Source organism: Lates calcarifer, linkage group LG15 (assembly GCF_001640805.2).
Source record: "Lates calcarifer isolate ASB-BC8 linkage group LG15, TLL_Latcal_v3, whole genome shotgun sequence".
Taxonomy (NCBI): domain Eukaryota; kingdom Metazoa; phylum Chordata; class Actinopteri; family Centropomidae; genus Lates; species Lates calcarifer.
In genome coordinates, this window is record NC_066847.1 from 7559944 (window position 1) to 7580061 (window position 20118).

Consider the following 20118-nt stretch of genomic DNA (forward strand, 5'->3'; position numbering starts at 1 on the left):
ATCCTCTATGTAATGTGAAATCTGTTTATCTCCTCTTGAAACTGTCGATAGTATCTTTATGTATAAATGAAGTGTGGATGCTAGCTGAAGACAGGAGCTCTTAGCTGAAGTGCTTTGCTCTCCTCAGTGCTTTGAGATGGGAGAAAGTGATGTCATGGATTTAAGAGTCAAACATTTGTAATTAAGGCTTTAATATTTCCAAATTTCTTCAGACTTGTGCATGTAATTTCTAAGAGGTTACACTGGCAAGCTATGACATCATGCATGTCAACTTAATAGTTTATAGTATCCATTAGTGTTTTCCATGATTTATTTGAAATCAGTGCAAAAGCCCCTAATCTCTGAGGGATAGCAGTGTTGGTCTGTCTGTCAGTCCACCACTTTGGTCCAGACCGAAACAAGATAGATTGCCATTACTTTTTGTACAAATATTCATGGTCTCCAGAGGATGAATCATGACTTTGGTGACTCCCTGACTTGTGTTAAGATGTCTTGATGATTATATGATGGATTGCCATGATATTTGGTTCAGATGTTCATGTTTCTCTCAGGATAAATTGTGATCACTTCGCTGTTCCCTTAATCTTAACGCCATCATCAGGTCAGAATTTCAGTTTGTCAGATACTGTAGTTAATGTTAGCATTTAGTTTAAAGCATTGCTGTGCCTAAGTACAGCCTTACAGTGCCACTAGCATGACTGAAAACTGTCAAATTGTAAACTGTATCTGTAAATTGGAGCTGTGATGTGTTTGTACATTAACACACCCTCATTGCAGTGGCAATACAGAAGAGCTTGATGAAATAGTTCATGACACTGTTAAGCTAAGAAGGTATGCACTCTTCGCAGAAATGTAAGCTTTTTTGTGCAAACTCTTTCAATGGTGAGGCCATAGAGAGGAGCAACTCTCAAGCCTTCGTCAATTTTTCTCTTTTTGTTTAGTCAGGCCCATCGGAGGCTGCACTCCGTCATCTAACTGGTGTTCCAATTTTGATTTAAAGCAGAGACTCAGCAAGTGAGCCAGCCTGAAATATTATCCACAAATGCACACCAACAGTTATGCAGTGTCAATGCTCTACCATTGAGTTGTGAAGCAGCATCTGTCACACCGACCCATTTAACTTATTCCCATCTTACTGTGTATTGTAGATCTAAAAAAAGCTTGGTTACCTTTACCGACTGAAATCCTCTGCATCTGGTATTTCTCACCAAATGAATGAATGATATGGGGGCGCAAGAGTTTTTAAACCAAATGTTTATAATTCCTGCCACCACATATTATAACCTTGCTAAGCAACAGTGAGGAAATAATAGCTTAATTGTATTGTTTATGATGAAAGTCTGTACTTTTGGTTGTTGTGGTTTTATGACCCATTGTAAATTTGTTATTGTTGTGAGCTTGTTAGATTTTCACTGTTTTCCATTAATCTGATCCTGTTTTAAACACAGTTTATTGTTATTCTCTTCTCCTAATTCTTGCATTGGAGCATTTTGCAAGAATTGTTTTATTTCAATTGAACAGGATCAAAGCAGCAGATATTTTCAGAGGATTAACAGGTATGTTTGTCTGGAAAATCATTCAATAAATCTAAAATGCTGTTTTAATGACACCCTGCTTAACCAGGTGTTATCCAGGTCTATTGCCTTTTTCAAAGTTAAAATATCCCTGTTTTTGATGCTTTTTGAACCATTAATCACGCTGAAAAAATGTGTGTATATTTTTTCTTTTGATTTTTTTTTTTCAAACAGTAGATATCTCATCATTTACTTCATTTTGGATCGAACCTCTTTAGCTGAATACATAAAATCTGCCAGACACATGCTCGGACCGAGGTATCAATCTGTGCGTGGTTCTGTCATAACCTTATTTAACACAGGTGTTCTAGTGCTGACACTCCACTCCTTATAACTCCTGAGCTGTCTGTCACAAACCATGGAGACTGATGGGCTGAGTGGATATCTGCCTGAAAGATGGATGCCCTGACCTCAGTGGCTGGCACTCTATATAGTTAGACAGAAATAAATATGGGGGATATTTTCACATCATCTGTCAAGTGTTCTCACTCTAGCACCCTAATAGGAGGCCAGAGAACACGGAGCGCCTCTGTCTTCAACCTTTTTCCAGTTATATTGGGTCTATAAAATGTAGCATATAACAGAATTGACAGAACTAAACCTGTTATTTATTGGAGTTGTTTAATTTAGAGCCTAACTTAATGTGTTTTATGTGTATATGAAAAAAGTACAGGGTAAACAACTACTGGTGTACAATGCTTGGGTCAGAGGTAATATTTATCAAGTCTGTGGTCAATGTCAATACATTTACTTGATTTTCTACCTCCTAGCAAACAAATTAGTCAGTTTTTCTTTTTGTTTAAGCAGTTTGTTCCCTGTCATAAGTATTATTGGTTTAAAATCATTTAGAAGCCTTGCATCTGGTGTTTGTCCTACTGCTGAGGGTATCAATCATAAATTGTGGTCAGTCTGTCATAGATGATAGATGGATGGTTAGTCTTTGTCCTGTTGCATTCTTTCATGCAAATTCTGATTAATGCCCACCCAATCAATTTGTTTTCTCCGCTGTGTCAGTGCCTCGCCTAAACACACACTTTGATGTAAATCAAGGTCACATGAAGTTCAGCCAAACTGTTGGTTCAGAGGCTGTAAAAGGCACAACCGCTGAATACAGATGTGAAGACAGACAAAATATACCCTACATTCATTCTGATGACAGAATGACTGAGGCTACATTCAGTAAACTGTGTTTAGTGCCTCTTCTAATTGAAGAGGTTAACTGGTGGTGGCTTTTATGAGAGGAAACTAAATTTCCTTTGGGACAACAGAAAAAAATTATCTTAATTTCAGTCTTTTGCCACAAAGTGATTCAACCAGTGCTGAGAATAAAGATTTCAAACAGGCTCTTATAAAGTTGTGTTGGACTTGAAGATACCATGTACAAGGATGATAATTTAACTATTGCTAAAGGCATTCAACAAGTTGCATCAGGTGCAAAAGATAGGTGCAAAAGATCATGGAAAGGCAACTACTACACACAGAAATCATTGTGTATTTGAAGTCAAGGCAGAGCAAGGGATCTTATCACTTAAGTGCTGTAATTGGTTTGCCAAACCAGAGTGTTGTGTTTCGGTATAAGATTGAAAATGGTTACATCTAAAGATGGAAAGAAACTGGCAGAGAACACAATCTCTGTCTGTAACTATAACAGGGTTAAATGAAGCTGGCTTGACATTAAAGGGATTTAACAATGCTTGTTTCTCTCCTCTCTGCATGAATATGCTCTGTTAGGAAGATCTCTATGTTCTAAATGCAGATTTTAAAATGGAAGAAAACTTTAGATGGAACTTCAGCAGCTTTTTTTGTTGTTGTTGTTTGCTTCTTCTGCTTGGATTTTTTTCTGTGTCAATTTCAGCTTAAAAAGGAAAAAAAAAATGCTACTTTCTGATTTTAAAAATCATTTATTGCCGTGAACTGCTGATGCAGTCAGTTCCAATTTTCATCTGCATGAAAATGAACAGAGAACATTCCTTGGTCTCCCTGCTGTATAAACTGAATACTGGATGGCGCCTCTCCAGACCGGAGTCTCTAAAAATTTGCCTACCTTGGCAGTGAGCCACACTTGTGTAACATACCGTACACACTGTGAAGGCAGCAACATCACAACCAGATAAACTTGGCCTTTTATACATCCTGGTATCAAATAGACCTACTGGAGGCCTCCATCAGTTCTGTGTTAATGAAAATCATTTGCCTGGGTGAGAAAAGTATAATACTGTACTGGAAATATTGTTTTTTTGTTTTGTTTGTCTGTTTGTTTGCCCAGCCAGGGTGAATCTTAAAACATCCCCTTAAAATGAATAAAGCAGCAGTAACAGCATTAATAGTGTAATTATACATGTTTGGCATTGACATTGTGAACCTGTATGTTTGATTCAATTATTTTTGTACAGAGTTCATGTCCTTGGTACTTTTAAAACAGCGGAAAATAAAAGATTCAGTATTTCCCCAACTAGAATTTTATTCCTTATGGTGTGGAGCAGGCTTTGAATCAGCATTTACATCTTAATTTTTTGGGGAAAAAAATACTGGAAACATGTAATTGAACAGCTAACTGAAGAAATAAAATCCTAATGATAAAAAACTTTTCATTTTGGAGAAAGTCATGAGCTCAGTATTTTTAAAATCCTTGCCACAACCCTGTTCGTGAATACTTTTTCTTTTAATCTAAACACATTTATTCCACCACGCCAATTTCCACCACCTTTCATGTCTCGTGCCTCCTGTGACCCTTATTACTCACTCACTTCAAATTGCAGACAGCAGCCACTCAGGTAATGAAGGGTTTAAGTAAGCATGGCAGACCATGGATATTCGGCAGGGCATGTTGGCATATGACAATTTCATAATAGAAAATGTGTTGCACCCTCTCCTGGGATAAAAAGAGAATAGCAATGCAACATTTACACAAAATGCAGAACTGTTATTGAGCACTAGATTCTGCTGAAATATTTTTGCAACTTGTCTGAATTTCAAAATGACAGATGCATGATTTGTGTTTTTTAGTTATGAAACTACTTTTAGAGGAAGGTCTTTAATCTATAAATTCTTACTACTTTTAATTTTAGAATAAATCTTATAATTACCTTACTCAGTTTTACCTGCTTTCATTTTACATGAATTGCTGTTAAGATGTTGACACATGAGCCCATAGAAATGTTACACACTTTTAATTTTTCACAATTATTGTAGCAAATATCGACAGGCTGTGTACGGTTGCACTCACAGGAGCTCTCCGATTGGTTCCTGTTGCTGTCGTTCCCTCGATGACGTCCTTCCTGCTTCACCGTACAACACGTGTACGGTGTACAGTTCCGAGCTGAAGGGAATAACAGCAACTAAACCTCAGTTTTCAGAGACCTTCAAGTTGCCTCTATTGTTTTTTTGTCCGTACTAGGCTTTACCGACTAAGCGGTCAAAATGGTGAAGCCACGATTCAAGGGGAAAAGCTCCATAAACCCCTCGTCGTCCAGCAGCAACCCTGGTGAGCTAAACTCCTAGCCGCACCGTTTGTTTACAGCTAATGCTAATTTTTGCTAGCCGAGTTATTCTGTGCTCCTGAGCACGCATTTATTAATTGTTTTCCTTTGCTTAGTTAAACTAGTCACTAACATTACATGTGCAGTGTGTCAAAATGAATTACACAACTCGGGTGACTTAACTTAAAAGTTAACTTAAGCTACTGCTACAACACACGCTGTAGTGGTACCGTTAGGCCTTTTAAATTTGACACTGCAGTGTTCAGCTTTGACAGAAAGTGTAGAGGTGTTTAAACTTATTATTCCTTAAGCCTGGAAACAGCTGATTTTGTTAATTGTCTCTTAAAGCAGGTCTGATGTAATTTGAAAACATCTAGTTGCCATTTTAACTTAGCTGGCACTAGGATAGTCTCATGCAACAGTCCTGCTGTTTTAGAGAGTAATTGTTAACAGCGCTACACATTACAACCTCTATACCGCCATACCTCTATAACACAGTTTTAACTCAAGAATGAACATTATAATCATTTTGAATGTAGCATTTATTGAAGAACTGTTTTAATAAACTTTGTTGATATTAGCTAGGTGTATCTAATAAACTGACAACTGGGTGTATTCTGATAACAAGAGTGTGTTCGTTGAACAGATGAAACAATTGAGTATCTGTACACGTATTTCTCAGATCGACCCAAAGGTGCTGGTGGGAACAACATGAGGGACCGAGCCACTATCAAGCGTCTGAATATGTACAGACAGAAGCAGAGATGGTAATTGACAATGATTTGCATTATTCTTGTGAGCTGCTGACTGTAAGGTTTTCTAAGTGCATGTGAAATATAACAGTAAGCGGTGTGTTCACACTGAGTCTGCTTTTATGTTTCCAGTAATAGCCGTGGAAAAGTCATCAAACCTTTACAGTACCAGTCCACTGTAGCTCCAGGGACTGTAGCCAGAGTTGAACCTAACATCAAATGGTTTGGTAAGTTACACTTCCTTACTGTTGTACATGTTGTCTGTCTTTTAGCAGTGTCTGTCTTTGTGGAGGGAGATTGCATTGACTATTACACCTCTGAATGAGTTATGCTTGTGAGTGTTAACAAGGTAGTACTGAACAAAGGAATGTTTACAGCATGTTGAATAAAAGTTTAAAGTTTAATTTTACCTCACCACTCTTACCAAAACCAGATCACGTTGGCAATATTATATTTTATTTGATATACATTGTGCTAAATGCATTGGTGCCAATTGTTTTAGTTACATTTAGCAAGATGGCATTTATCAATGTGGAAAGGAGAAGATGTATAACATATGACTGTTACATAACATTCACCTGCAGACCTTGAATACAACTGATATAACTCATAAGTAAATGGGAGGGAAAACTGGAAAATCAATAAGACAAGGGGCTATAAATGTGATCAAAGATGGGATCTAAAAAGCTTTGTATCTTCATCTACTTTATTTCAGCAAATACCCGTGTGATCAAACAGTCATCTCTCCAGAAGTTCCAGGAAGAGATGGGAGCAATACAGAAGGATCCATATCGTGTGGTGATGAGACAAAGCAAACTCCCCATGTCCCTTTTGCATGATAGAGTCAAGGCTCATGTGAGTATAAAGAATGTAAAGCTTTTCTGTAATCATACTTTTCCGTCCTTGTGACTCTAGAAAAGGGAAGTGCATTGTTTGTGTGAATTAACACCTATAAATTTTAATAGGAGTTTTTTTTTACTCTGATGATATCATGCAGTGCAGGTGAGAAGCTTGCCTCTTGTTTTAAGCAATTTTATGTGGTGAGATGAACACGATTCCTCACTTTAATCCTGATTCAATTCTCACTCTACCCCACTGTGACCCTCTGTGTACTGGCACTGTGCTTGGCATGAGAAAGTTGCCCTCTGCCAGGGTTTAACTTTTCCACCCCAAAACGAATATGCTTCCAAATAACATCCAGTTCTTCTTGTTCTCTTCCAACATATCACTGGGTCTGGTTCAGTCTTTTTTATTTATTTTTTTTCTTACCCAAGTCCTTCATGGAAGTGAAGCATCTAGCTTGAAACATCTCATGATAATGATGTTTTCTCTTACTTTAATGACTGATTATTAACAAGTTGCCAGAAAAGCAGGCCATGTGGTATATTATCTTTTCTTTCATTCGTTGTTTCTAGTTGTGCTTTCCATTAAAATAATACAGTGTATTGGGTCTATACATGACTCAGGATTTTTTCAGTCGAATGGGATTAGGCTGTTCAGTACTATTTACTCTGGTTGTTCATACAGACAAAAAGTTGTCATCTTGGTCATAGCTCAGTTATTAAATCCAAATACACTTCAGAGTGTCTCTCCTGCCGGGCTGCTTACATTCAGTTTTAACTTGCCATAGCACCTGCAACTTCTGCTTCAATTCAGTTGTGCATTCCTGCGACAGGCATGCAGCTCTGAGCAGGCAGGCAGAATTTACCTGACACTGGAGCTGAGAGTAATGAAACAAGTCACCCTGCCCTTCTTCTCCATTACTTTTCATCAGCTGATTTTGGTAAAATATATCTGACGGTTGACTGACCAGTGGAATGATCTTGTTCCTAAATGGTGTAATATAAATGTAATGTAAATGTAATGTAGACAAAAAACTTTCCTTTTGTTGCACCACCTGTTTTAGTACAACAATACTGAGCTAATTTTTTCTTCTTGATCAAACCAACATGACACAGCAGTTCCACACTGACACTGTTTTTTTTCAACAAATAATATACAAAACATTAATGAGCACTATGCTGCATATGAAAACCTGCCATAATGTCAGAGATATTTAGTTGTACAAGTTGTCTAAATTGGATTGGCTTTAATGATTTTACTGTAGGTGCCTACTTTAGACTAAATATGCTCAGTAAAGGTATATTATATAGGAAAACACTGGTATTAGATTCAGACTTAGTATTGTCATGTAGTTTGACTCAGGGGCAATAACTTAAATGAGACATCTCAAGAAATTACTTTTATTTGTCAGCTAGTGCTGTTGAAGGGGAAGAAACGGTCAGAGCTGTAACACCGGCCTGATCTGATCATTTTCTCTCTGTCTCTAAAACTGCAGAACTCCAAGGTGCACATTCTGGACACAGAGGGTTTTGAGACCACGTTTGGACCTAAAGCTCAGAGGAAAAGGCCCAGTCTCATGGTGGGGGATATGACAGACCTCATAGAGCAGGCTGAGGCCTCAGCCCTGAGCTACAATGCAGAGAAGGACAAAGACCTGGTGACTGAGGACACAGGGGTCCGGTAAAATTCACAGTGGATATTATATCAATATATACTTCATCTCACTGGTCAGGAGCAAAGTTGCAGAATTTTCATATTTAAAGGTAGGAATTCCCCCTAAATTCTCATTTTGCAACAGGGAGGAAGTGCGTGAGGAAATCTTCAAGAAGGGTCAGTCCAAGAGGATCTGGGGGGAACTTTACAAGGTATCATTCATTCTCATATCATTGCTGTGCATTATGTTACTGTAGAGTTACTACACTAAATAGTCATGAGGACATTCTGCATTCCTGACTGTTTGATTGAAATAGGTGATTGACTCATCTGACGTCATTATCCAAGTGCTGGATGCCCGTGATCCCATGGGAACACGCTCCAAAAGCATAGAGACATATCTGAAGAAGGAGAAACCCTGGAAACATCTGATTTTTGTGCTAAACAAGTGTGATCTCATCCCTACCTGGGTCACAGTAAGATCTTTACAACTGGTCATCTTTGTTTCCCTGTTTGACTGAGAGAGATTGTGTCTGTCATCTCATGGTATTAAATAACCATAACATGGCATGTTTTTTGTCTTCCCTTTACTTTGAACCAGAAACGCTGGGTTGCTGTTTTGTCCCAGGAGTACCCCACTCTTGCTTTCCATGCTAGCCTTACTAACTCGTTTGGTAAGGGCTCTCTCATCCAGCTTCTCAGGCAGTTTGGCAAGGTAAGCACATACCTGAAATTCAAAATGTCTGACCTTGTTTGATTTGTCATGAGCCTAAAGCGTTTACTGATCCAAACTTATAGAAAACCTGCAACCATTAAATGTGCAACAGAGCTGTTTCTTTAGTTTCATTTATGGTCTTGGATATTCAAATTGCACCTCATGGATTTCTTAGCGTAAAAGATTCCTCTAGTTATGATAAACAGTACTCAGGTAGCTAGATATTATTTTAATATCTCTGGCTGTATTAGACTATTGAGAGCAACATTGAGCAGGGCTGCTTTGTCACCATCACTGACATCATTAGATATATGCATCAATGTGATGATAAAGTACCTTGATGATTTGGTAAATATTTGAATCACTACATTAATCAAAAGACGTTGTTAAATCTTTCCTATCGGTATTTTATTTTAAAATAGTTCCCAAAACATCTACTACATTATAAACTACATCTCTAACTGACCTTACGTTACATTTACTGTGATAAAAGGTTTTAACTGAACCAACCTGAACATGCAATGTGACTCAGTGGCTGTGGAATGAAGCGTGTTTATGAAAACGTGGGACTAAAGAAATATAAAAGGTCAAGAATCAGAAGGGTTTGATGTTAAAATGGAATGTTCTTGTTAGATTTAATATTGTGATTTAAAGAGGCTTTTATGAGGAAAAACAGAAAAACTTGTGTGTTCCTTTCCCTGTAAATGTTTCTCTCTGTTGGATCACATTCACCAAGAAGTCAGGAGATAACAAGGCAAAAAACCTTTTCCAAAACAACCTTACAAGTTTACTTCCCAGGACAAACTCAAAGGATAAAAGTTATATCTCTTGTTTTTAAAAGGTTTTAGATATTCATGATTGTCTTGTTTACATAAAAAAATCTTTTACAGATATTCTTTGGTATGTGTTTTGAACAAACTACATTGTAGTCCTGGAGCAATGACAAGTCTGCTTGTTTTATTGCTAATGGCAACAGAGCCCCATCTAAAATTACCTCCATGAACTGAGGACAGACTGAGACTGTTGTTTAGGAAACACAACACTCTGACTTCATTTTTTGTCTCCCGCAGCTCCACACAGACAAGAAACAGATAAGTGTGGGTTTCATTGGCTACCCTAATGTGGGAAAGAGTTCAGTCATCAACACACTGCGGTCTAAGAAGGTCTGCAATGTGGCACCCCTTGCTGGAGAAACAAAGGTAATGTCCATGTGTCACCTTGGCCATGCTGCAAGGAGGCATACCTATAAAATATTCCACAAGAAACTACAGTTTATCATTTTCTTAAAATGATTATTAACATGATCTTGACAGAGTTGCATACATTGTGGCTTATATTAACACTGAAGACATCTTGCAGTAGATTCAGATGGAAAAACCTATGTAGACCATCCCAATATAATGGAACTCTGCCCTATGTGGCTCAAAGGCCTAGACAGTAGGATATGGACAGAAATGATCAGAGCAATAGTACCTCCACTCTCTGGTGGCTTTGATTCAGTGGGAGGGTGATGTGAAGTGAAAAGATGTATGTTACTTTTCTAAACTCTGTAATTGTTGATAGCTGCAACAACAGAAATAGTTCAGTGTTCTTAAAGATATAACTGAAAAGCTAAGTGGAGACTGGGCCAAGAAAAAGAACAACAACCATTTTTATCCTTAATTTCCTCTCTCTTGGGCTGCTTATCCTGTTTGGAAATGAACAAGGGTGTCCAAAGAAGGGTCAAGGGGAAAGAAAGGGGGAAATATCTTTTATTTTTCAGTGCCTGCGAAAGTTGTGAACTTGGACCACAACAGAGGAGAGATTTATTTGCACACCTATCCAGTGAATCTGATGGGCCTGTGGCCAGAACTCCTGTATTTCTCACCTTGTCTTTGATACTCACCACATACTCGATGCTCTTCACTGACATCCAAACAAGCTCATGATCCGCAGCACTGGTGTGACTCTCATTCCTCTATTATTTATTTATTTTTTTTATGGATGTGCATTTATGCTTATGTGAATAGTTACTTTAGAATTCCCCTACCTAATAAACCAGTCACAGAAGGCAGAAGTACATTTTGCTGGCTCACTTGTCATATTTGTCTCATCTTTTCATATCAGTGAATAACAATTAATATACATAATACAATATAATACATATAAAACTTGATGATGATTTTGCCATGCACCCAACATTTGTCTTTTTCCATTTTAGGTGTGGCAGTATATCACATTGATGAGGCGCATCTTCCTCATTGACTGCCCTGGTGTTGTCTATCCTTCAGAGGACAGTGAAACTGATATTGTCCTGAAAGGAGTGGTAAGTCTTCAGCAGTTGAGGTTTTTTGGTATCTGCCTCATGTACTTCTGCTGCCACCCTGGTACAATTTGTGCTCCTCGTAGCAATGAAAAACAGTAGCATCTGAAAAACTCAACAGCAATGTGTCTTTGCAAAAACAGCATCCCAGTTGCGTACAATAATCCACCAACTGCTAATGTGGCATTTTTGACAGCTCCCGAGCAATGAACAAAGACTTAAAAGTGGATTGGTCTTCATAATGCTAATACCAGCTCAGATTCTGATCCTCCAGATCCTTTTTCCGGATCACAGGTTTACCATGTAGGCCATGCAGTCCCCGTAACTGAAAGGTTGCAGGTTCAAATTTTAAATTGCATGCCTTTTTCTTCCCCCTTCTAAACTAGGTTCAAGTGGAGAAGATCAGGAACCCAGAGGAGCACATTGGGGCAGTATTGGAGCGGGCCAAGCCAGAATATATTCAGAAGACCTACCGCATCCCAACCTGGGACACTGCTGAAGACTTTCTTGAGAAGCTGGCATTTCGCACTGGGAAACTTCTGAAGGTTCCTCTTTAATTTTTTAACCAACATATTCTGCAAATGCTTCATTTGCACAACAGAGTATTTTAATTGTCCATTTCATGAAGTGCTTACATCTGGTGAGGTTTTTGCTTATGTGCATTATATGCTGTACACTTTCATTCAAATAGCAAAGTGTATATGGACCACTAGTTTTAAACCTTAAACTTGAGCAATGTATTCCCGGTATTGTGCAGGGTGGTGAGCCAGATCGTGCTACAGTCTCCAAAATGGTGTTGAACGATTGGCAGAGAGGACGTATCCCCTTCTTTGTGAAACCCCCTGGACCTGAGGGGGATCCAGAGGTGAGATTTTGCTGAGTTTTCCACTTGTTTGTTTTGTTAATTATTTTTTTGCTCCGTGCCAACCTGTTCCCTATGTGTCAACCTGTGTTTTGTTACTGCTGTTTTTCTAATACAAGGAGCTATTACCAGTTGAAGGACCCTCAGAGGTAGCAGAGAATGTGCAGGAGGAACAGCCAGACAATCCTGACGCCACGTCAGAGGAACATGAGGAACAGCAGCAGCGGCAGCAGAGACAGAAGGAGCAGGTCCAGAAGATTCTGGCTAACGTGCGACAGAACTTTGGCAAAATTAATGTGGCACCTGAGTTCAGCGAGGAGGACCTTGTTCCCGTGGAAATGCCAGACCTGGACATGTCTGACTTCTCCGGCTCTGACGAGGAAGACAGTGAGGAAGAGGAGAATGAAGAGGAAGACGGGACCACTGTTGAGCCAGCTGATGGAGAAACTGAGGTCTCAGAGCCCACAACCGCTCAGACTGGCAAAGCAAACGGCAACAAGAGTTCACGCGAGGTAATCCGTGAGCTGGATGAGAAGATCGCTAAGTACAAGCAGTTCCTGGACCGGGCCAAATCCAAACGCTTCTCGGCAATCCGGTCAGTCTTCTCTCGCCCAAACCTCACTTACATATTTTCTTTGTCCTCACATCTTCTATCCAGTTAAGTTATTTGAAGTTGTGAGACAGAGAGGTGCTGTGCATTTTAGCTGGTCCACGCTAACCAGACTGACTGTCTATCAGTGGCCTGTTTTCATAACTTTTGCACATCATTGTGTACTAATCTAAATCTCCCCATGTTGAATTTCAGCTGACACACTGAAGAAATAAGTCAAATAACAGTTGTACAGTTACACTGAGCTTAATTTAATTACTGTTTAGTTCCCATCCAGAGTGAACTGTTTGCTTTTTTGGGTAATGATTTACTTCTTTTCTTCTCTTTGGACAGGATACCTAAGGCACTGTCTGACAAGGCTTTCACAGACCTCAAGACTAAACAAGCAGCAACAGCTAAGCAAGCGCAAAAGAAAGGTAGTCAATCAACGTGTTTGTCATGACTTTGTATGGTGCTAAATGTAGAAAATATTTTGGAAGATGTATCAGCATGCTTTCTTACTGGTATGTTAATGTACTGTTCCTCAAATTTGTTAATCTTTGTTTGAATTCAGCTTCAAACCAGAGGAGCAAAAAGAGGAAAGCGGAGGAGGATGAGGAGTCCACCCAGCCAGACAAACTTACCTCGAAACAGGTATGCAGTGTTTGTTCTCTTCGACAGGCCAATCTGTCTGAGTAGACGACGTGTATTCCTCTTATTGATGTAATAGGAATGAAGATGAAAGCTCTGGTGTTTTGGAGCATAATACTTCATCAATTGTTTTCTCTGACTCTCTTCCTCTTTGTCTATCTCTACAGAGAAGAGCGATGGATCGTGCTAAGAGGTCAAAGAAAGTTGGCGTACGCTATTACGAAACACACAATGTGAAAAACAAGAACAAGAACAGAAAGGCCCCAGCATCAGCCACAGACGGCCAAAAGGCCAAGAGATCAAAGCGCTAGACTGGAGTTATGAAACACAACATATGTAATAAATCCTTATTTAAATTAGCCACCAAGGCCATGTTTTTATTGAAAATGTAGAGTTGATAAAAGGTGAATGCTAACTGAGTGTTAAATGGCCTTTATTAATTGGCCACTTGATGCCTTATCCTGACTGTCCCTCAGGCTATTTTGACTATTTTGCCTTTTCATCTTTCTTTTCCCTTCAGCCCCTCTCTGTTTTTGAATGACATTTCATTCATCATTTACAAGTGTATGACTCTCTTGATGTTCAAGAGAAATTTACAGTAATTGTTTGAACTGTACTTGTCATGTCAGGTTGTTAAAGAAAAATAAAATATTTGCTAATTACACTCAGTTAAGTTAACATTAATTGTTATTGAGAAACAAGGCAAAAGACAAATAACATTCTGCACTGGGAAATGGCAACTCAGTTTTTTCTTGTTGAAGTTATTTCTTTGGTGTGATGATCCCCTCCAGTTGTGTCTGGAAAAAAAACAAAACAAATAGGCCAGTAGAAAGTTTCAGACAGGGAACACAGCTACTATTAATGCTCAATCTTAATAAGACATTTTTCTTTTGTATGTATTTATGAAACATCACCTTGAGTTGCTGATTGGTTCTCTTCAGGAACTGTATTTCCTCTGCATGCTTCTTTTCCTCCACCTGTCGCCTTTCATTTTCTCTCTTTTCAACAGCATCACATTTGGCTTTCTGTTCGTTCAGTTGCTTCTTCAGGTCGTGCTTTTCATTCTCCAGATCAGAAATCTGAATATGTGATAAAACAACACAAACACACACAGGATCATTTTTGTTAAGTGTAGTGCCACCATCCTTATTTTACAGTAACTCTTAAAGAGTAATGGTGCTCTCTGCTGGACACCTAACTGAACAGTCTTAATTGTAATCCCATAAATTTAAATGAGTAGCAAACTAGATTCCTCAATTATCTATAAATTGCATAAATAAATAACTCAATGTCCTCACTCTTTTCTCCATGTCAGCCTTGCCCTGCTCAGCCTGCAGTGCTTTCCTCATGCCAAATGCCACGCTGCTCTCATACAGTGTCTGGTAGGCAGCAATAGTCATTTGAATCTCATCTCTAACTCGCAACAGCAGCAGACCTCTCTCAGCACAGTTGATAGTCACCTGTCGGATCAGCTCATCTTCGAGAAATTTAATAGGATAATAATAATTAATGTTAGTGGTTAAAATGTGCCTGATAAAGATAAAAAAAATCTAGCCATATGCATCTCAGAACAAGCTGTAATCCATATTCTTTAGCTATGTATGTATCTTCCATTATTATAACTAGAGTGACTACAGTATCTGAGCCTCCTCTTTACCAAAGCACTGGGAATAGAGCTCCCTGCGGACAGGACAGATGCCTGTTTCTCTGGCCTGCCTTTGCTGCAGCTTCGTGTCTAAGAGTTCCTCTAGGTTCACAACATCTGCTCTTGTACAAGGTGCACTGGACACTTGCTGCACCCACAGCTGGTTCCCCTCCATCCATTCCCTGCAATAGCAGAAGGTGATATAAATGACAAAGTGGATTAAATGTGCTGAGCAATATATTGTAGATGGGGAAAGCTATACCTGGGTGGAAGGATGGCATTCAGGATCTCCTCATTTTCCTGCTTGGTGGCCTCAGTGGAGGCTGACTTTGGTTTAGGAGGTGGTGGAACAGGGCCAGAGTCAACAGGCTGCTGAGGGCTCACTCTTAGAGGGCGCCCCTGCAGTGAAAAATATACTATGTTGCACGTAGTATATTGCAAGCACTTAATGCTAACTATCCTAAGTAAATATTTTTTAAATAGCTGATTATTTATTTATTTCTTCACCTTACAGATCTGTAATCTAACTCAATACATTAAGTCTCATTCACATTTAGCAGGCTACAGATTCTCCACAAGGGGGAGGTGGTCAGTCACTGACAGACCTCTTCCACACCTAAGTTGTGTTAAGTATGAGAAAAGACTGACACAGCAGCAGACCAGTCTTACAGATGTTGTCATGTTGATGTTGCCACACGGGCAATAGCTGCCTGACAATTTTTTATAGCTGCAATTGTCTTTGTCAAGAATTAACATATCACACTTTAATGCTTGTTGCTATAAAATACTAAACTGTATAACAATAAACATTAAAAGTGAACACAAGTGTTACTTGTCTAAGGCATAGGCTCCCAATCTCTCTGGCTTGGTAACCTTTAAACTGAAGCATACACCTCATTGAGTGGTCACACCAAATATTTGATTTGTTTTTTTCTGTTCATTGCACTTGTGTGTGAGAAGTTAACTATTTGTCGTATTATTTTTGAAATTATCCTCGCTTTACGTCAATTTCCCACAGGTGCCCAACACTTTTTCCACAGCATTGTATATATTTAAAAGCACACACACATTAGCTATTTAAAAAATACCTGCCAGGCTGGTGTATTTGCCACACATAAGTATACATCGGTAAAGAGTTTGTAAATAACCTATTCTATTCTCTTTTGTGTATATTTCCCGATTTCCTTCTCCTGTGCCCTCCACCACTTCAGTCCTCCATCCAACGCTGCTTTGATCAGGTACCGTTGACTAAACTCGGTAGGTGTTACTTGGTAAACTCACCTTTGGCGATTTTCTGTCTGTGCATTTGCTGACCAAAACTGGATTATTGTATTTCAGGAGAGACTCGGCTGGTGGAATCATTGTGTTTTACTATGAAAAATAGTATTGAAGCTAAACACTAAATCCAGAAGCTTCTTGGTTTGGGCTTCCGTTAAAAAAAATATCGGTGCACTTGCTGACAAAAAGTTGGTGTTCTGTTTGCGTTGTCACAGCAACAGCGTCCCGGCGTTCCATTTTAGTTCGTCCGAGTGGAATCAACAATTTGGTTAATTATGTAGTTTTTCTTACCATTGTCATACGCATTTCATTCATGTATATTTAATAGACACAACAAAAGAACACACGCTGATGGGTTTGCACCTGGTATAATCTTAATTTTTACGTCTTTTTTACGACTCACAATGTGCTTTGTGTGTTTTAAGGGAACTATTCGTCGTATTTTTTTATGTTCCTTCTCCTCTTTTATTCATTTTAAACAACTCAGGGTTTATTCAAGATTAGGTGAAATGAGAGACGCAACCATGGCGGAACCAAAGTGGAAAAAGCACAGCGACAATGCCGAGATAAATTCTCGACGTACCACGTGAAACGGAAGTGCGTGATCTGATTACAACAGTCGAACTTTGTAAGCGCTACATTTTTTGGAGTTTTCCTTTGTTTTGTTTCAATTTTTGTGGGGTCGGCAATGTATATTTAGCCACATTAGCGATAGAATCGGTACAAATACTTTAAAATGGCCAAAGAAAAGCGGCACAGGAGAAGAGAATCTCCGGAGCGGGAGCTTAAGATAAAGCAGGAGAAGCTGAGCCCTGCTAGGCCACAGAGATCACGCCGCTCCAGGTCGAGATCCAGCGGCAACTCAAGTCCACAGAGGAGAAGAACAAGCAGGTATAAAGGATATTGTCACCGTATCATCTCGCTTTTGCCGCTTTTTGTATGTTATTTACCTTGTTTGCCTGTGAGCTCCTATTTGCTAAAGTAATTATTTTGTCCGTTGGCCTTTAACACACATAGCTACAGCCTATAGTAGCTGCATCTTAACGCAATTTAAGAGGCTTCGTTTTCTTCATTTAGGTCTCCTGCCAGGACAAGGGACCGCTCACCGGGCAGAAGAGAAACCTCTCCCGCCAGACAAGGAGGCAGCAGATCTCCCAGAAACAGGAGAAGTCGCAGTCCCCATCGTGGTTCTGATGCCAAAATAAAGCGGGTGATTAGGTTTTTAATCAGTTGGTTGCAGTAGAGCTTGCTAAGAATGACCGAGAATCACTGTTTTTGCTGAGGGATGTCGCCTAAAAAGTAGTCAACATTCTTAAACGGATTTCACATGGTAGATTATTAGCACCTTTATCTGCTGCTGTTGCTTCTGCTGCACTGGCATTTTGTACGGTATTATGTCAGTGTGCCACCTGTGTTTCACCTCTCATTGACTTAAAGCCATTTGGTCACAGGTATAACAATGGCTATTTGTATCTAACGCTCAGACCAGTGGCATGTTATGAATTAAAGACTGTTGGTGCCAAATTAGTAACTTTGGAAAAATAAATAAGTACACAGAAGACGATTTTTATGGTTTTGTCAGTCAAATGTGGTCTGGATTTGAGAGGCTATGGTTTTAGTGTGCAGGGACTGTATAGACTTAGACTTAGATGGACTTTATTGATCCCTCTATCCCTGTATCCCTGTATATTCTGTATCCCTGTATATGCTACTATAAAGATATTTACAGCTTTCTATGTGGGGTTATTATCTATAAGTATAATGGTGATTATCAGTTTGAAATGGTGTATTTTCACAGAATGCTTTTGCTGAGTTACAGTTACTTGCCATGGCATATATAAAATAGTAGCAACACAGTCAGCAGTGTCATAAAAATAACCACTTTTCAGTGTTATCAGTTGTATGAGTTTATCCTGGGCTAATAATCTTCCTTTCTTTAACTGCCTTTCCAAATATATCACAGGAGCGGGATGAGCATCGCACTAGCGGTGATGAGCGGAGGAGGAGAAACGACCAGCCAGAGGAGAGGCGGAGCAGGTGGGAAACAGACAGACCACGGGAGAGAGACCGTGGCGGAGACCGACACAGAGAACGAGAGGCGCTCACCTCCCAACAAGCTGAGCGACAGCAGCACAATGAGCGGCGCAGGGAAAACCACCAGCGGCGTGAAGAGAACCAAGAACATGATTTTGGACAGTCCGAGGGAGGGAGGGATGACAAAGATGCTCCTCCTGTTGAGAAGGAGATGCCCAACTTTGAACTGTCAGGGGCACTCACAGAAGATACCAACACATTCCGAGGGGTGGTTATCAAGTACAACGAGCCACCTGAGGCTCGCATTCCTAAGCGCAGATGGCGACTGTACCCTTTCAAGAATGATGAACCCCTTCCAGTCATGTACATTCACAGACAGAGTGCCTATTTACTCGGGCGACAGAGAAGAATTGCTGATATCCCCATCGACCATCCATCCTGCTCCAAGCAACATGCAGTATTCCAGTATAGGTAAGAATAACAATCATCAGCTAAGGTGTTTTACTTTGGTATGTTTTGAAATAGTGATAGTTTTAATTAGTGTAATTTAGTAGTAATTTTTAACAGTGTTTTTTATATACTTGGATGAGTTTCTTGCTCTTTAAGTAAACATATCTACCATTGTGTCTGTGTTTCTCCAGACTGGTGGAGTTTAAACGTGCAGATGGCACCACCGGCCGCAGGGTAAGGCCTTACATCATTGACCTGGGTTCTGGCAATGGCACCTACCTGAACAACCAGCGCATCGATCCCCAGCGCTACTATGAGCTCAAAGAAAAAGACGTTCTCAAGTTTGGCTTCAGCAGCCGCGAGTACGTCCTCCTGCATGAGTTCTCCGACACAAGCGAGGTGGACGCCAAGCAGCAGGAGGAGGAGGAGGAGGATGAGGGCCTCGACGAGTAAATTTATCCCAGAAACTGTATTGCCTAAGTTCTTTCAGGTTAGATTACATCATCATAAATGTTCAACAAACATCAGTTTCTGCAGGGAGTGGAACAACGACCTAAACTGGTAAATGTGGGACTTTATTAGAATGATGGAACAAGGCTGGTTTGTGTATTCTGTAATTACTGAACTATTGCTTAAACCTGCCACAACTGTCTCAAAGAAGACTTCCTACTCTCAGGTTGTTTGTGCAATGTCTGTGTAATGCATGACTGATCTCTCATCTGACAGTGCTCATAATAAAAAGTGCTCAGTGCCAGATAACGATATCTTGCTATATACAATAGTTCATTTTATATTTTTGGATCACAGCACTGAGTACAAAGTATACCTGAAGACTGGTCTCTTGTCAAAGTCCAGGCTGTATATGTCAATGTACATGATAATGTGGAATGTGAACTTAAGTTTCATGTTTGATAAGCTTTGCTTATTGTCAGAGTAAACATACATACAACATGTAATGATCTTGCCTTTTTTGCTTTGTAGTGCAGGGAAAATAGTTGATGTTGTGTGTATTTAAAGACTTCCCCCTTTTATTTTTGTCTGTTCATAGGCCCACAGCATTCATAGTAAATTTCCATTTTTGTACTGTAAATAAAGACGGAAATTTCTATTGTCTCAAGAGTTTTAATGTAGACACCTCATCAGATCCGTGTAATTCCATTGAATTCTAGACACGTGCATTTATGATTTTTGTTTTCTACTTTTTGTTGGTGGCACATGGGGCAGGACACAAACAGCAACCTTAAGCAACCAACACATCAGTTTTGCTCTAAAATGCAATCCAGCAGCAGAG

At 39.5% G+C, this 20118-nt stretch overlaps 3 protein-coding genes across 4 annotated transcripts; 2 read left to right on the top strand and 1 right to left on the bottom strand.

The window, feature by feature from the left end:
• Positions 1 to 4833: 4833 nt before the first annotated feature.
• gnl2 (guanine nucleotide binding protein-like 2 (nucleolar)) lies at positions 4834 to 14084 on the top strand. Its single transcript, XM_018699976.2, has 16 exons — positions 4834 to 5058; positions 5736 to 5820; positions 5938 to 6032; positions 6521 to 6660; positions 8144 to 8328; positions 8447 to 8513; positions 8619 to 8777; positions 8903 to 9016; positions 10087 to 10215; positions 11217 to 11321; positions 11705 to 11863; positions 12076 to 12183; positions 12300 to 12775; positions 13124 to 13206; positions 13344 to 13423; positions 13588 to 14084. The coding sequence occupies exons 1-16, from the start codon at positions 4995 to 4997 to the stop codon at positions 13729 to 13731; spliced, it is 2193 nt and encodes a 730-aa protein (XP_018555492.1). The 5' UTR covers positions 4834 to 4994; the 3' UTR covers positions 13732 to 14084.
• A 28-nt stretch (positions 14085 to 14112) lies between these two features.
• On the bottom strand, positions 14113 to 16580 carry dnali1 (dynein, axonemal, light intermediate chain 1). 2 transcript variants are annotated; one of them, XM_018699978.2, is made up of 6 exons: positions 16347 to 16579; positions 15328 to 15464; positions 15078 to 15247; positions 14719 to 14897; positions 14335 to 14499; positions 14113 to 14217 (listed from the first exon to the last, which is right to left on the bottom strand). In XM_018699978.2, the coding sequence occupies exons 1-6, from the start codon at positions 16425 to 16427 to the stop codon at positions 14182 to 14184; spliced, it is 768 nt and encodes a 255-aa protein (XP_018555494.1). In that variant the 5' UTR covers positions 16428 to 16579; the 3' UTR covers positions 14113 to 14181. The 2 variants fall into 2 exon arrangements, with proteins under 2 accessions (XP_018555494.1, XP_050931897.1); XM_051075940.1 differs by having other exon boundaries at positions 14182 to 14499; positions 16347 to 16580.
• Positions 16581 to 16913: 333 nt separating this feature from the next.
• snip1 (Smad nuclear interacting protein) lies at positions 16914 to 19933 on the top strand. The gene is made up of 4 exons (XM_018699977.2): positions 16914 to 17234; positions 17421 to 17553; positions 18307 to 18848; positions 19019 to 19933. Exons 1-4 carry the CDS (start codon positions 17080 to 17082, stop codon positions 19278 to 19280), a joined length of 1092 nt encoding a protein of 363 aa, XP_018555493.1. The 5' UTR covers positions 16914 to 17079; the 3' UTR covers positions 19281 to 19933.
• Positions 19934 to 20118: the final 185 nt, after the last annotated feature.